Here is a 16,123-nt window from a genome sequence, read left to right as displayed (position 1 = left end):
TTTATTACAATTGTATTTTTGGCTACCACTGATGTAAAAACCATGTCAATGAAAGAAAAGTTCACGTGTCTTTTTATCCCAATGTCTGTTTTGTCGATTAATTATAGTTAATCTTAGAATCTTAGAAACTATTTCAATTGTGCTGAACCATTCAAATATATATAAAAAGGAAAAAAAGTTATAAAAAGTTAGGTTCTTTGCCAACTTTACATCACTTGTAGTTGCTCTATTGCAAACATATGACATTTATTTTTCTATTGTAATCTATTAGTTTGTCATGATGAAACTTTTTCACTGAATTGCATTTCTATCACTTTGTAACAGTAGTGGGATTGTAATAAATGATTGCATATTATTGGGGGTGTAAAACATGGCTTCTGATATTTGTATTTGATTTAAAAAAAATAATTAAGGTACCGTTATCCACCTCTGTTTGCAAAATGTTGTGAAAAATCAACTAACTAAGACGACTGGAGATTACAGTGTTATGTAATGTTTCTCTAATGAATTACTACTCTTTGGTCTACATAAGGAAATGCCAGTACCAAGTCAGCAATATGACAGTTTTTTTCCCATTTGTTTTATGTGTTTGACCTTTTGACTTTGCCATCTGATAAGGGACTTTCTGTTTTAAATTTTCCTTGGAGTTTGGTATTTTTGTTATCTTACTTTTTTTCCGATACCTCTTCCAGTTGGTATTAGCTGCAGAATGGTTACATTTACCCGTATTGGTAATGATTTATTACAAACATTCTGTAAAATTTTTAGCTTATCAATTTTGTATTTCTCTCACAAAAAAGATTTTAAGGTTAATAAGCCAAAGTTGACCTTGTACTGCCATCATTTTTTAATCCCTTTTATGTTACTTATTTAACCCAGAAGAGCGCATCAAATGCGTCAAAGTCAGTACCTTTAACTTGATTACTTTTTGTAATTGTAATTTCTATGTCCTGTATTTTCTGTTTTATTATTTTTAATCCATATACCAAATATGAATTTCTTCTTAAAGATAAAACTTTCGGGCAAGGTCATGAAATGTATTCAGCATTTAAATACATTTTCAATGGTGAATTTTGTGGGTAGAAAAAGGCAATTATAAAATAATGCTTAATACTATACATCCTTGGGTCAGTGTTCTATAACACAATAAGAAATGAGAAACATCGAAGTAATCTGAGCTAAGGTATTGGCCTATACATTCATGTCCAAAGTAAAGAACCTCTGCCTGTGGTTGTGTTAATGGCAAAACTTTAAAAGTCTATCTTAAACTTATTCAGTAATTTTCTAGATTCAGGCGATTTAAAGCTTGACAATTGAATAGACATAAACAGTCATGTCTAGTGGAGAATAAACTGCTCACTATTACGGTGAACATTAGTGCACTCGATTCTTAGCGGAGTTTCGCGGTTTGTGTTCTTCGTTCCCTTTGTGTTGTTTTGTTGCTGTAACATTTGCATTAGCCCTAAATATACATTAACTATTTTTGACATTAATTTAAATATTCAAATTCAAGACACCAGAAGCTATTGAATGTACTTACCTTACTATAAAGTCTGACCTCGATTCTGACATAATTTTCTTTTCATTCATGATATGTTCTTGTTGACGTGTTTCTACTATATGATGTTTCTTTAAAATTTTCAAGGCAAATGTTCTACTACTGTCATTGTTAACTTGAACCTAAAAATAGAAACCAAAATATACTCTATCTGATACTTACTAACATCAACAACGATAACATCAGATAACTTTACATGGGTTGAAAGTATTAACAAAAATACCGAACCCAAGGGTAAATTCGAAAGGATAAAGTCCACAAAACCTGACAAAATCAAACGCACGACTATATCAACCAGCGGAAAGAATTAAAAACAACCGTCATATTCCCCACTTTGTACAGGCACTTTCCGAAGAAAATGGTGGGTTAAACATATTGTCTCTTTTGTTTCAAATATAAACGCAGTAGGTGGATATAACACTTCGTAAATTTCGTGCATTCGAAGTGTTTTTTCTGTATCAGAAACGCTCAAACAAAAACATGCAATTGAAAGCTAGGAATGATTTTTATACGTAAGCCGATGTTCAGAACAAACATCAAACAGCAGGATTGAATCAAAGATTGGAATCAAAACATATACAATTGAATTTAACCTGGAATGAGTAAAAGTTACGTATAAAACGGAAGCCGCTCTTACAATGCATGCATAACTCGCCAAACGATTTAAAATCTTGCTTAATTCATAAATATACCAAGAACGTAACATACAAACTACAGTACAGGAATAGAATCAAGGAAAAAGAAAAAAATAAACTTTGTAACCCCCTCTGAAAATAACAATCAATAAATCGACGAAATGTCAGTGACACCCTGCCAAATACAAAAGAACTTTCCCAACCAAATGCTGAAACAATGAAAAACCGTTATAGAATAAAGCAATACAAAATAACATGTGTATTCACTTGTAAAAATATGCACGTTAGATCCAAATAGATAATTTATTCTAAATGCATGTCAGCTATCAATTTCAATAAGAATAGTTTAGCGAGACTGCCATGAACATGTAAGCAGATATACCAACGGGAATGAGTGATAATGTAAAGTTTAATGAATGTTAAGTTCTAGCTAATTAACAGTTCTCTTCTTATTACTAAACACAAATCAACCATTCAGTCTTTGATGCTGAGATAAGACCAGACTGCACTTGATGAAGTGGGTGCATCTTTGTTTCTGAACGATTAGATTCAAAGTGGAGGTCTCCCCTCAGATATACAGATAATATTTAAATCCAAGAGAAAGTGCACAAACAAAGGTTACAAAGACGTCAAGTACAACTGAACGTTAAATGAAATTTTCTGGATACCAAAAGTTAAAGTTTGGTGCAATAAGGACGCTGGACTATGTAATGATGTCATATTAGACCCATACATTAAGATATCAACAACAGCAAAGACATTTTTTTAGCTTACATTGATTTTTTTTTATATAGAAACAATTATAACACAAAATTCGTTTGGTAGTCACCGTGTCCATGTGACTTGCTATATGAATTCTGACACTCAGTTAATTTATATCAAACAAATGCCATAACTGATCATGGCGGAGAGTAGAAGTTGTTTGTTGAACTTACTTTCAATGCAAACTTTATATGACGTTGAACTGTACAATATCAGAAAAAATGTTAAAAAAATATGCCAAACACCAACAGATAACATATGATAAGCAAATGAATTGAAATGTACAAGACATTCTTTTTTAATACATATTTTTCTTGGCAACTTGTAATACATTCTTGAATTTAATAGAACAAAAGAAAAACAAAATATTATTTTGACATCTGCAAGGAATTTGTTGAATATAATTCTCAATATATTTGTTTTAAATAAATGAAAGCAACTGCAAAAATTTTGGATCTTTTCATACTAATTGCACCTGGCACTTATAACGAGATAAATTTTAGGTGTTTTCAGTTTAAACTGAAAACCGAATTGTTTAAGTGTTTTAAATGGGAAAATTTATAGAACAAAAAAGTAAGCTTAAATAATCAATTATAACAGTGTTTTTCTGTACTTAATAGACTAGGAAAATTAAGTTTTTTTTAACGCAGGTAAACTTGACATACATAAGTAGGTGAGGGACATGCAACAATCATGAACATTAGTCTTCATTAAAGAAAACCTTGTCTCGAGTTGATCAATAAGAAAAACAATGTAGTACAGTGATAGGTTCGTATTTTTATCCCTTGATTTTTTCAATACAACTACTAGTTAATATTACACTTACCAGTTCAACTCTTCCAAAGCCACCAACACCAAGTGTTGCAACTATACTGAGATCGCTCAATTTCAACTTTGTAAACTCGGCATCAAATCTGAAATATTACACAGAAAATGATATGAAACAGTTTATTAAGTTTAACGTGACAAAAGCCATCGAAAATTATTTTTCTCCAAATAAACTATTGGCTAGATGTTTAATTCATACAAACATGGACGTTCTGGTCCACAAGTAAACGAAAAATAAAACAATATCGTTTCGAGTTAATATCTTCATTACCCGAAAACTGAGTGTTAGACATGTTTAGTTTTTTTGAATGATGTAAAACTATGTAAAAACCAACAACTGACAAACAATCGGAAAGAATTTTGATTGAATTGTTTTGACTAGGATCATAAAATACTATGACGTAAAATACGTCATTACATGTACTAAACAACATTCTTTTACTTACGATGTGTGCTCTTCGTCATCTTCGTATACTTTCTTAAGGACATCGAAGTCGCTTATTAATTGACAGTAAGACCTACAAAGGAGACAATACTAATAACTATGGAATAATAATACAACATCAGTAAGAGAGTTTAAGGGAACAATACTAACACTACAACGCTCCTACGGGGAACATCTCTTCGGTTTGTAATTAGATATAAGAAGATGTGGTATGATTGCCAATGAGACAACTCTCCATCCAAGTCACAATTTGTAAAAGTAAACCATTATAGGTCAAAGTACGGCCTTCAACACGGAACCTTGGCTCACACCGAACAGCAAGCTGTAAAGGGCTCCAAAAATTATTAGTGTAAAACAATTCAAACAGGAAAACCAACGGTCTAATCTTTATAAAAAACGAGAAACGAGAAACACTTATAAACTTCACCAACAAACGACAACCACTGAACATCAGGTTCCTGACTGACTACAATAAAACTGAAGGAACACGTTTAAGATAAATCATCATTCCTAGTTAATTCATCAATTAATCATACGTTTTGGACTTTGACATATTCATTTTATCATTACTTTGATCACTTGCAAAAGCTCAAAGCAATGTTGCTGGTGTTTAACTTGGAGACTATGAATATTCCTATTGTACTCATTTCATTCATCGTGAAAGACCAAGTTTTGAACAGCCAAATAAAAGTACACATAAACGGGAAGAATTAAAAAGAAAGTATTAACAGAAAAACTGCAGAAGATAAATTTAGAAACTCACGGTAGAACATGCTAATGTGCATCTTCTTGATGTGCATTTTTAACGACCACGACGAACCAAAAAATATCAAAAACATGTTTATTTCAAACATATGAAGTTTAATTGCACACAAGATTAACAAACATTAAAGCACCACAACACCACAGTGGGAAAATTATTTTATCTTTCCCTTTAAATTCTACGACAAGGTACAAAACGCTTAATTCGTATGCAATCAAACACAGTTAATCTAAAAATCCGTGAAATTAACCATGTTCAAAAGATATGATGTACCACTGTGACTAACTATGTTTTGGATTAAAATTGTGAACATTTTCAAATTATTACTTTGCAGAGCAAGGCAAGCCGTGGGGGAATCTTACCATGTTTATATAACGCATATGGCTTTTGTGATTATCATAGTTTAGAACAAAAAAAAAAGAAAAAAGAAAACTCCGGCATAAGTTGACTCCACGTGTAACTTCAAGGAAAGTATTTTTGGATGTGTTCTAGTATAATGGATAATTTTATAAGTTTAGACACCATCTTCTAGTTTTCAAGTATTTCATCTAAATATGCTTTCTAAATAATCGAGATTTAATTAAGCCCATAAAATAGATCAAGCTACAGACATCATCCGCTAATTATCTACATCCGCATATCAATAGAAAATGTATATGATAAATTGCTTCATGCAAGTTCCAGTTTTAGGACAATACAAAAACAAGTTTAGCTACTTGAAACAACGACCACTAATTATCGTCATAATTGTATCAATATAGAATATATATCTTAAATTGCTTTCTGCAAGTTCCAGTTTTAAGACAACACTAGTTAAGCTATCAGAGACAACGACAGCTAATTAATGCAATAAGTATATCACTATAAAGTAAATATTACTGTTTATTATCTAATAATAATTGACAATTAACAATGAATAGAATACTTACTCTCTGTCTATGACTAGACATTCCACACCGGCGGGATCTGCGACAACCACATTGGCAGTTCGTATATCTTCACTGTCAAAATTAAAAAGAAAAAGGTTTAGGTGAGATAGGAACTTGAAAAATCGACGATTCTAAAGTTCGCCACAATTAACCTCAAATTCATTGTTTATAAAAAAAAAGGGGGGGGTTTAATGGAAACAGTCATATGAAGACGGATTTATATAGGAGAACTGCTCTTTTTTCCTAATCCATAATATTGAAATACTTATATATTTCGTCTTTATTTACTCTTGTAGCTATACATAACGATTCTTTAATAAAATTTGTTTACACAAAACAGTGATGAATATTCTTTCTATCAATAATTTGACTGGATTAGCACGATTCAAAAGTTGTTAAAAATAGATTTGGGAGCGTGGTGTACAAGATATAATATTCTACATTTGTTCCGTTGGTTCATATAGTCTGACGTTTAGTTTTGTCAGTTTTTATGAACTCCCCCCTTTTTGAGTTTACGTTGGAGTTCAATATTTTTTGTTTATACTTATTTTTCGTAACCTTCACGTCAGTATTATTTCTGCAACAAACGCTAAATCTACAAATATTTAACTCATTGAAGTCGACGCGTCTGCACCATTTTGCACAATAAAAGTGAAAAAAACGGGGGTTTTGAACGCAAATCCAAAAATATCACGACACTCAAATTTCTCCGTTCAGATTATAAAAACATGTTTTTGTTTGTTTAATTAGATTCCTGACATACAACATGGACAGCATAAGAGTTTTATGTACAGTCAGAAAAAATGGCTTATTATTGAGTGCAGATGACAACAGAGCAAAACAACAACAGTTTAATACCGTGCTTCAAAGTAAATCACCATGAAAAACCGTGTAGATAATCATCTTATAAGAGTAAGCTTTGATAGTTCTTTTATTTTCATGTTTTGATGTTTTCTAATGAGATTGGTTTGCAGATGATTGCAGTTGTCACTTTAAGTGAGAAGTATTATTTAAGCAATCATCATAAATTAGTTTGTAGGCCAAACTTTATTGCTCATTAGTTTGCACCTAATTATCATGGGATATTTTATGCACCTAATTACAACTACCAATTGTACTATAATGTGGTCTGATACAAGGAAACAAGAAAAATTCTTATCTCACATATGCAACTAATTGTATTATTATGTGGCCTGATACAAGGAAACAAGAACCATTTCTTATCTCATGTATGCAACAAAATGACTGATTACTTTTTTAATTTTTAGTTTGCACTTTACGCATCCTATCTATTCATACAACTTTATCTGTCAGTAATTTCTCCAGAATGTACTTCAAAAACCCTTTTCATTATCAATTACTTTTTTTAGTGGGGGAGAAGTTGATGTCCAAGTGTTTCCGTTGTGCCACTCAGTACAAAACTGGAGATTTTTTTTTAAATCCATTTCATTTAGAAATACAGATATTTATATTTTTCACAAACAGTACACAAAAAGAGACAAATAAACTCATCATAGATACTAGGATTAAATTTTGTGTTTACGCCAGACGCGCGTTTCGTCTACAAAAGACTCATCAGTGACGCTCAAATCCAAAAAAAGTTAAAAAAGGCCAAATAAAGTACGAGGTTGAAGAGCATTGAGGACCAAAATAACTAAAAGTTTTGCCAAATACAGCTAAGGTAATCTATTCCTGAGGTAGAAAAACCTTAGTATTTCAAAAATTCAGAAGTTTTGTAAACAGTTAATTTATAAATATGACCATATCAATGATAATTCATGTCAGCACAGAAGTGCTGACTACTGGGCTGGTGATACCCTCGGGGAATTAAAACTCCACCAGCAGTGGCATCGACCCAGTGGCTGTAAATAAACCACTATTGATATATTGTTTGTACGATGCAGTTTTTTGTATAAAAACGAATGTGTATTTCCAACGTTCCGTTACGACAAGGAACATCGTTGTATTTCCAACGTTCCGTTACAACAAGGAACATCGTTGTATTTCCAACGTTCCGTTACGACAAGGAACATCGTTGTATTTCCAACGTTCCGTAACGACAAGGAAAATCGTTGTATTTCCAACGTTCCGTTACGACAAGAAACATCGTTGTATTTCCAACGTTCCGTTACGACAAGGAACAGCGTGCTGAACAATAACTTTTTCTGTACTAAAATTTTACATGAAAAGTTGATGCATGATTCAACTAGTTAAATTATCGGTTTAAACCATGTTTGAGCTGTGTTTGTCTTTATATTTTCTATATTGTATTGCTTAATATACTAATCATTGAACTGATTTTGCCCATAATAAAGCCTTTATCTGAAATTAAATAATTTATCTTTATCTGTACTTATATTCAACTTTTCAAAAGTACAAAAAAGTAGATTTGTTATACTTTCCGTATGTTATGATATTATACGTAGAAATCAGAGCGAGATTTACTTTAAATGAGTAAATGACATATTGCCTCGTTATTTGTTTACATCTTAAGCTAGATACTTTTTTCTTCATCAAAGTGATAAGAAACATATAGGATAAGTACGTAAACCCTCGATGTAAACAAACGTTTTAACTTCGCACATTTTAACAGGAATAACACATGTCAAAAGACTTCATTTGAAAATATCTTAATGTGAAATATGGTCTTAGCTAGAATGAAATCAAAACGCTTTTCAAGACACAATCATTTGTCAAATATGTTTTAAACAATTATATTTCATTTCAAACGAAAATAATACGTTTGCTGATCGAGTTCTTAAAGGAAGTTAATGTTTGTATCAGCAAACGAACATGTACATTCTGAAGGTTTTCTCGACATATTACACATTCAAAACATCAAAATATTCTACCAACTTGCCTAAAAAGTGGTGGTGACTTTCCTAAACGGATATACAAAAAAAAAAAACTTTACTTTTTACATTTTTAGCAAAACGGTTACAATGTAAAAATGCTGGAGAAAAATTATTTATCTTACTCTTATGGCATTATCGTCCCCAACGAGATTATTTGCCTGTAGATGAAACTAGTTCAAACATGATGAAGACTATTTTCATAAAGTGTATTCGCGAAAAGATTTATCATAGTGGCGTTTAAAAAGAGCAATGTAAAGATCAAAGAACAGCAACTGAATTTCATTCAATCAAGATTCCCGAAACTAGCCCCAAACTCGTGACAAATATAAAAAAATAGATTTCAGGCGAAAAAGGCACTTTGACAATTTCCCACGAATTTAAGATACCATTAACTGTAGATGTACAAGTTTAAACATAAAATGTTGCACTTTTCCATGACCATTTTCTCAAGGTATATAATTTATGACAGCAACATATGTTGCACATTTTCTAATAAAAAAGAGAATAAAATGTCACCTATCTGTATAATTAACAATTTTAGGCATCTAATCAAGCTTTAATTATCTGACTCAAATAGATTCCAAAGTAAGAGTACATGTGTTTGTCATTGCATCTACTGTTGATTTGTAACGACTATAAATATAACTGTGTTAACAATATTTTCAATTGATGGAAAGTATTATTGGATCATTTTGTAACAAATGCAACGATCTAACGTTAGTAACATAACTGTTAACATCAATTAACAATGGCCCAGTTTGAATGAACTTTAATGTAACTCTTCTGTTGTAACTGTTTCTGTCGATTACACTGTCATGCAAAGTTCATACATGTAACGTTTTAATAACAGCACCGGATTTTCAACGGAAAGCGTATTTCGATATAGTTACACAGTTGTACTCATAAAGGCATATATTCGTTCATTGGTTGTCGCAGTTTCTTCATGTTGTAACACCAATGAGAGGATTTGATGGGGGAAGGGGGGAGGGTATACGTTAATGAGAGAGTAACCCAACGTTACAAATAATCAAAAGACATCAAATATAATGGTAATCTCTGTTAAATTCATTCACAACTTCTTAGAATGGAGGCATTTTTTCCTTTTTACCAATTACAAACTATGATACTAAGAAGGTACCTATTAAAGAACTCCCTATATGGTTTTTGTTGTGCCGTTCAGACCAACGAAAAAAATCTCAAATAGTGCAATAAAATTAGATTTTTGACAAAACTGAGAATATCAGAAAGAGATTTGTACCTATCAAAGTATTAACATCACAGGATCGAAACATGGGCGGTCACGAGTTTTGTCATCTTCATGGAAACCTTATTAAAGCAAATGACATATTCATCAAAGGGGCAGTTTGATTTATATAATTGTTTGAAATAACTGACAACGGTTACATCAAACCACTCATAACATTACAGTCATGACGTCAAATTGATTCAGTATCCAAAAAAACTGTCATTAAGTGTAGGAGAGAATGCATGTCTTTTACATTCCAGTATGCATGTTAAAAAACGAAACTACTGTCAGCAGAAGGGAAAATACAATACATAATAGTTATTTTGGGTGAGGGGAATAGGTACATATAACAATGTGATTTATATGAAGCACGTCGAATATACATGTAACCATCATAAAAAAGACAATGAGCATGTACTCGTTTCAATATATACATACAGTAGACTCAAGTCTGCTCTTTGGTCGGGTAGTTGTCTCTTTGACATATTCCCCATTTCCATTCTCAATTCTATTAAGTACTAGGTTAGAACAATAACTGTTACAGATTGCATCAAATTACTTAGATATATACATAATATGTACATTGTCATTTACGACAAGGAAGAAGATGCATGTTCTATATATCCATTAAGACATGCAAGTCAAGAAAAAAAGGAAAGCCAAGGGTAACATGGATTTTATGAATTAAAACGATGAAACTTTTATTTTTACGAAAACCTTTATCAACTCTGCTTCTATTGATATAAAATTATATGTTATATATTAATATATGAGTCGTTGTTTTCTTATACAAGAACTAAACGAAAGTTCACCTAATTTGTTTGTCCTACAGACTCTCAGTATAAAGCTAGTTTCATGAATTTTAACTACTTTGCTGATCTTATATATTTCTTGGGATGTATATCCCTGTGTGTTTCCCTTAATTTATAAGTAATTTGGCCAATTCGATTAGCAATCAAATTTAACACTTAAAATGTCTATAACAAAAAAAAAAGCAATTCCGTTTACTTTTTGCATCCAAGATGATCGTAAGTTGTAATTTGATCAATTTTGCATTTCGTGCCATCTTTATGTAAACACTCACGCAACTAATGAAAAACAACAACATAAAACCGCAGCTAAATTGTTTTTGGTTGTTATCATTAAAACATATCGTAATACTGCCAAACATATCATTATATATATAATAAAGCAAATTGTTGATAAGTGTAGTACTTCATACATTTAATAATGAAAAAACGTAATTTGCATATTTCTTTTTGTAATTTCTAGATTTAATATTTTTCATTTACAAAATATTTTTTTACTAAAAATCAGATGGCACAATACAATTTATCATACTTCACGTTAAAATGCCAGATTTTGTTTGGTTAGTAGAAGGGAGATATTTTACTATATCCCATGGCTCAGCGGGAAACCATTTTTCGAATGTCACCCTCTAGTGCAGAACCAATCAAAAATTGATAATTGAAGACAATAAATTGATTTTGTATTAATGATTTTGAAGACAATGCTAACGCTTTAAGTTTCGGCCTCAGGTATTTTTCACAGACTGTCAACATAAAAACTCATCTTGCTTCGACTTTGTTACGTTTCTCACGACTGTAACGTTGTTATGTACACGAAGTGATAGTTATTACTTTCAATTAAAAATTTAAAAGAAAATAATGACAGAAAATTCAGTATAATGAATTAAATAACACATAGCTCAGAAGGTCTAAGGGCAGATTGTTAAGCCTAGAAAAACATTGTCAACCTTGGCTTCGCTTTGGATAATGAATTAAATAACGCATAGCTCAGAAGGTCTAAGAAGAGATTTTTAAGCCTAGAAAAACATTGTCAACCTTGGCTTCGCTTTGGTTAACAATGTTTTCTCGGGGTAACAGTCTGCTCTGTAACCATCTGATCTATGTGCTGTTAATATAAATTTCCAAACTCCTGTAAATATCCTGTTTCATTTATATCTATTTTATTGTCCATATAACGAGTTGGTTTTCACTCTAATGTCTAAGAAAAAAATACTTAGTCTAGTCGTTCTGAATTTAACAGAACACTATCGTTTTATACTTATAAGCAAAATGTAAAGGAGGATTAGCACCAAGGATAATATATTTTGGAATATACACAAGGAAAATGTATCTTTGAACTTCACCAAGGACAATGGTGGTGGGATGTAAACTAGAATAATGCATCTTTAGACTTCACCAAGGATAATGGTGGTGGGATGTAAACAAGGATAATGAGACATGTATATCAAAACTCGATAACGACCTAATCTAAGTTTTATAAAGATAATAACAGATGATATTGATTATCCTTCTGGTCCATAATCCTTACTCCGAGGTAACTTGAAAGTGAGTTATTGCCACTTTTGATTTCATCAAATTGTGATAATCAGCTAATTTTCTGTCTCGACAGTTTTAAAATCACTCGTTAGAAAAGTACTTTAAAATGCACGATTTGTTCCACGTGTTTTCTCATTACTACAATACGGCCTTGATATACACTTGTGATAGATTACTTCTCATCAATGCCTCTTCAGAAACAATTAGACAAAGGTATATCATTAGTCTGGAGGTAGAAGAGACCCCTTTAGTCTAATAGACCATTACAAGATTTTGATGAGAGATTACAAAGGGTGTAATGTTTGCCTTACTTTGAATTCACATTTCTGCATAATTATTTTACAATTTCTACGATTAGGAAATACTTTTTCAATATCTCATTGTATCCGTTATCTCTAAAACTCATTTCATCTAAAAAAAAAATAAGCGATCGTTATTTTTAACATTATAGATAATAGTTGAATGCATTAAAAGTTTGAGCTATTACAAAGATACAATGTGAACCAAATGTTTGAAAAGGGTTCGAACTAACGACCTCCTACACCAGTGGCACAGGCTCTATTGATACGATTTATACTCTCAACATCGAGTGGTTATTTTTCTAAATTGCATGATAAAAGTACAAGAACCGTCAAATATATTGCAGAAAACTTTTGTCCTGTACCAAGTCAGGAATATGGCCATTGTTATATTATAGTTCGTTTCTGTGTGTGTTACATTTTAATGTTGTGTTTCTGTTGTGTCGTAGTTCTCCTCTTATATTTGATGTGTTTCCTTCAGTTTTAGTTTGTAACCCGGATTTGGTTTTTTCTCAATCGATTTATGAATTTCGAACAGCGGTATACTACTGTTGTCTTTATTGAAGAATTTATGTCCGAATGATTAAAATTCATTTTGGTAAATCAATGTTTTTTTTGGACGTAGATCTTTGATAGTCTCAATAAATTGCATTCGTTATTTTTCCTAGACTATGAGGGATTAAGAGCTTTACATATTGTACATGAGGCTAAAATAAAAAGAATTGAAGGTAAAATGAAAATGTAATTGAAATGCTGTAAAAATATGCAGCTAAAAAACCGTTATGGTTATTCTAATGGTTAGTTGTTCGATTCTGTGATAATGTGAGTAGGATATGAAATCTACCGACAAATGGTCTTTTGAAATGATAGTATCATATCAAATGTGTCTATACAAATTATATGTTACGACAATTGGAAAAAAGGTTCAGAGGTGAAGGTAGGGTAAGCTATTTATATCAAAATCATATTTATTTCTAACCGCACAAAAATGACTCACTTGTATAGAACACTTAATATACATTTAACTCTATCAGCAATATATTATCAGTTCGATAGGTAATCTAATTCCAACCGACAGTCAAACATCGGCACAGTTTCTTTTATCAAACTACTCTAAATAACACCGTTCAAAAACAAATTAGAGTCGCAAGGTTCAATATTTTTAATGTTGTTACCTGACTCTATATAAATATCTATGTATTGGATTGATGTTGTAGTTGCAGAACAAAGAATAAACAAACAAGAAGCGCTCCGAAGACATTTCATGATGATGTTGTTGTTTAAATTGTAATTTGTATATAACAATGCCTTTGACCACCTTCTTATGTGTGTTATTTGAACTTAATAAAGTAGTTATTGACGAGGCTTATATTATAATAATAATTAGTAGTGCATATTAAACAGGCTTAAACATTTTGTAATAGTTATGGCGATGTGTGGCGAGCGACAAGCTATTTAGCCATAGCGCTAGCATAAGAGGATCTATGTTTCCATATAGGAACATATACTAAATATTTTCTGGTTACGTTACGTATTTCAGTTATCAAAATCCTTTTCACAATTTCAGAACAAATGATTAAATTAAGGGTGATTCGAACTTTATTTAGCCTTTTTAACTATTTTGATTCGAGTCACTCATCAGTCATTTTTAGACGAAACGCGCGTCTGGTATACAAAATTTAAATCCTGGTATCTATGATGAGTTTATTTCCACTGATCAGGGAATAGCCCTTTCAATTATAAAATTCATAATATTTGCAATCATATTTCACATTGAAATATATTTCTATTTTCCAGTGTCTTGAAATTCCAATTACTTTGGTCAATGTTTTAAGCTCCTATTTTACAGAATTTTACATGATTTCTTTTAAAAATATTGTTCATTATCCCTAAATTAAATTCTTTTCCGTACAGAGGTATCTATTTCGTTACTTTTATAACCATTCACTCATATCAGGACTACAGATTTTTTCCCCGATCAGTTAAAACTCAAAAAGTCGGAAGACCACAACAGCTGGTATATCAGTTATGAAAGAGCTTTTGCTTTTTTCATTATACATATCATTTATATTGACTCAGAAATTGGTCGCTTCTAACAGGTTTTTTTGTGATGAATTAAGGACATTATAACGTACTAATTACTAATTTTAAGTTTTCCAATGTAATTAAGCGTTTTATATCTACAAACAAACTATTTCAATAGATACTAAAACCGTGAAAATATCTTTTATTTACATGTTAACATAAATTAAATAAAAACACACCATAAAGATTAATATGAAAGCATAACAAATCTGCAAGCGCTTTATCTGAGCTATTTAGTGCATTGATCAAAGTGAAAGTATCCTTTAAAATTAACAAAGAAACAACATTTCATCTTGTTCCAAGTCTCAAAGTGAAACTTGTAAGATGCATGTATTATAAAATTACTTTCATCTCCAATTTATGTGTATGTACAAAGAAGTTGTCTTTTGAATATATATTTGATATAAATTATATATTTCTAAAACTTGTAATCTTATTATCATAGAAAAAAAGAACAAACTTAATGCTTTTGATGTAAAATACACTGAAATAATTCATTTTGTTTTGATCAAGATATGAATACAAGGCCGCTTTATCAGTTCTGCAAAGTTAGATCTATTTTCAAATTGAAAGTGGTGTATGTACTAGAGTGAACTGCACAAGATTCATGGTGTACTTTTAACTGCTTTATTTAAAATTTATTGTATTCTATTGTAAAAGAAGTCATGTTTTGAACCTCATGTTATATTTCTGTAAATTATTTTATCAAGAAAAAAAGAGAAAAGAGATCTTCTTATCATCTCCTAGCATATTCAATAACTGTAAATAAATTGACTATAAATGATAGGTAACTCATCACTGTGAATATATGAACATATGTCTTAAGTGATAAACATAAAGTTTTAACCCCTAGTGTAATCCATTGTACACTTTTTATTTTTGATTTGACATTTCATTGAGTGTACATTTTGAACCACATAATCGTAGTCAGAACAACATAACTATGTGGGGAATTGATTTCATTTTACACGAGGAAACAGCAGTCAAACGTTTTGTCGAAGAGACCTTACAAAAAGTGTGTTTTTGCAACAACTAACGGTATTAACCTTACTTACTAAGAAAAGCAACGTTTTATCCAGATTCATCAATTGAAGTAAAAAAATTACAATTTTTAACATTAAGGTGGTACCTAACACTACAGGGAGATAACTCTGTAAAAATCAGCTAAACGTTTTAATTACGTTGTATTGTTAAGGAAATATTAAGCTTCTCAATGATCAAAATTAGTGTTTGTCAAACTGCTATATAACCAATGAAATTTTTCTGATAAAGTGGTTGGTTCAAATTTTTTGAATTTTTCATATTTTTGTCAAAGGGTTTAGGTAAACATTTTGTCAAAATTTTATGAAAATTAAACGAGCCAAATTAATATT

At 31.0% G+C, this 16,123-nt stretch overlaps 1 protein-coding gene across 3 annotated transcripts in view; it reads right to left on the bottom strand.

The window, feature by feature from the left end:
- LOC127710214 (cGMP-dependent protein kinase 1-like) overlaps nucleotides 1-16,123 on the bottom strand; it is a 122,292-nt gene that overhangs the window by 14,013 nt on the left and 92,156 nt on the right. For all 3 annotated transcript variants that reach the window (XM_052215975.1, XM_052215974.1, XM_052215976.1), the window contains exons 8-11: nucleotides 5,921-5,992; nucleotides 4,230-4,301; nucleotides 3,782-3,869; nucleotides 1,541-1,680 (exon numbers count right to left, since the gene is read on the bottom strand). In XM_052215975.1, coding sequence (XP_052071935.1) covers nucleotides 1,541-1,680; nucleotides 3,782-3,869; nucleotides 4,230-4,301; nucleotides 5,921-5,992 — 372 coding nt within the window. The remainder of the gene's footprint in view (nucleotides 1-1,540; nucleotides 1,681-3,781; nucleotides 3,870-4,229; nucleotides 4,302-5,920; nucleotides 5,993-16,123) is intronic.

Source organism: Mytilus californianus, unplaced genomic scaffold, assembly GCF_021869535.1.
Source record: "Mytilus californianus isolate M0D057914Y unplaced genomic scaffold, xbMytCali1.0.p SCAF_7, whole genome shotgun sequence".
Classification (NCBI taxonomy): Eukaryota; Metazoa; Mollusca; class Bivalvia; order Mytilida; family Mytilidae; genus Mytilus; species Mytilus californianus.
The sequence above is the reverse complement of the archived record's forward strand: the minus strand, read 5'-3'. Positions and strand labels throughout refer to the sequence as shown.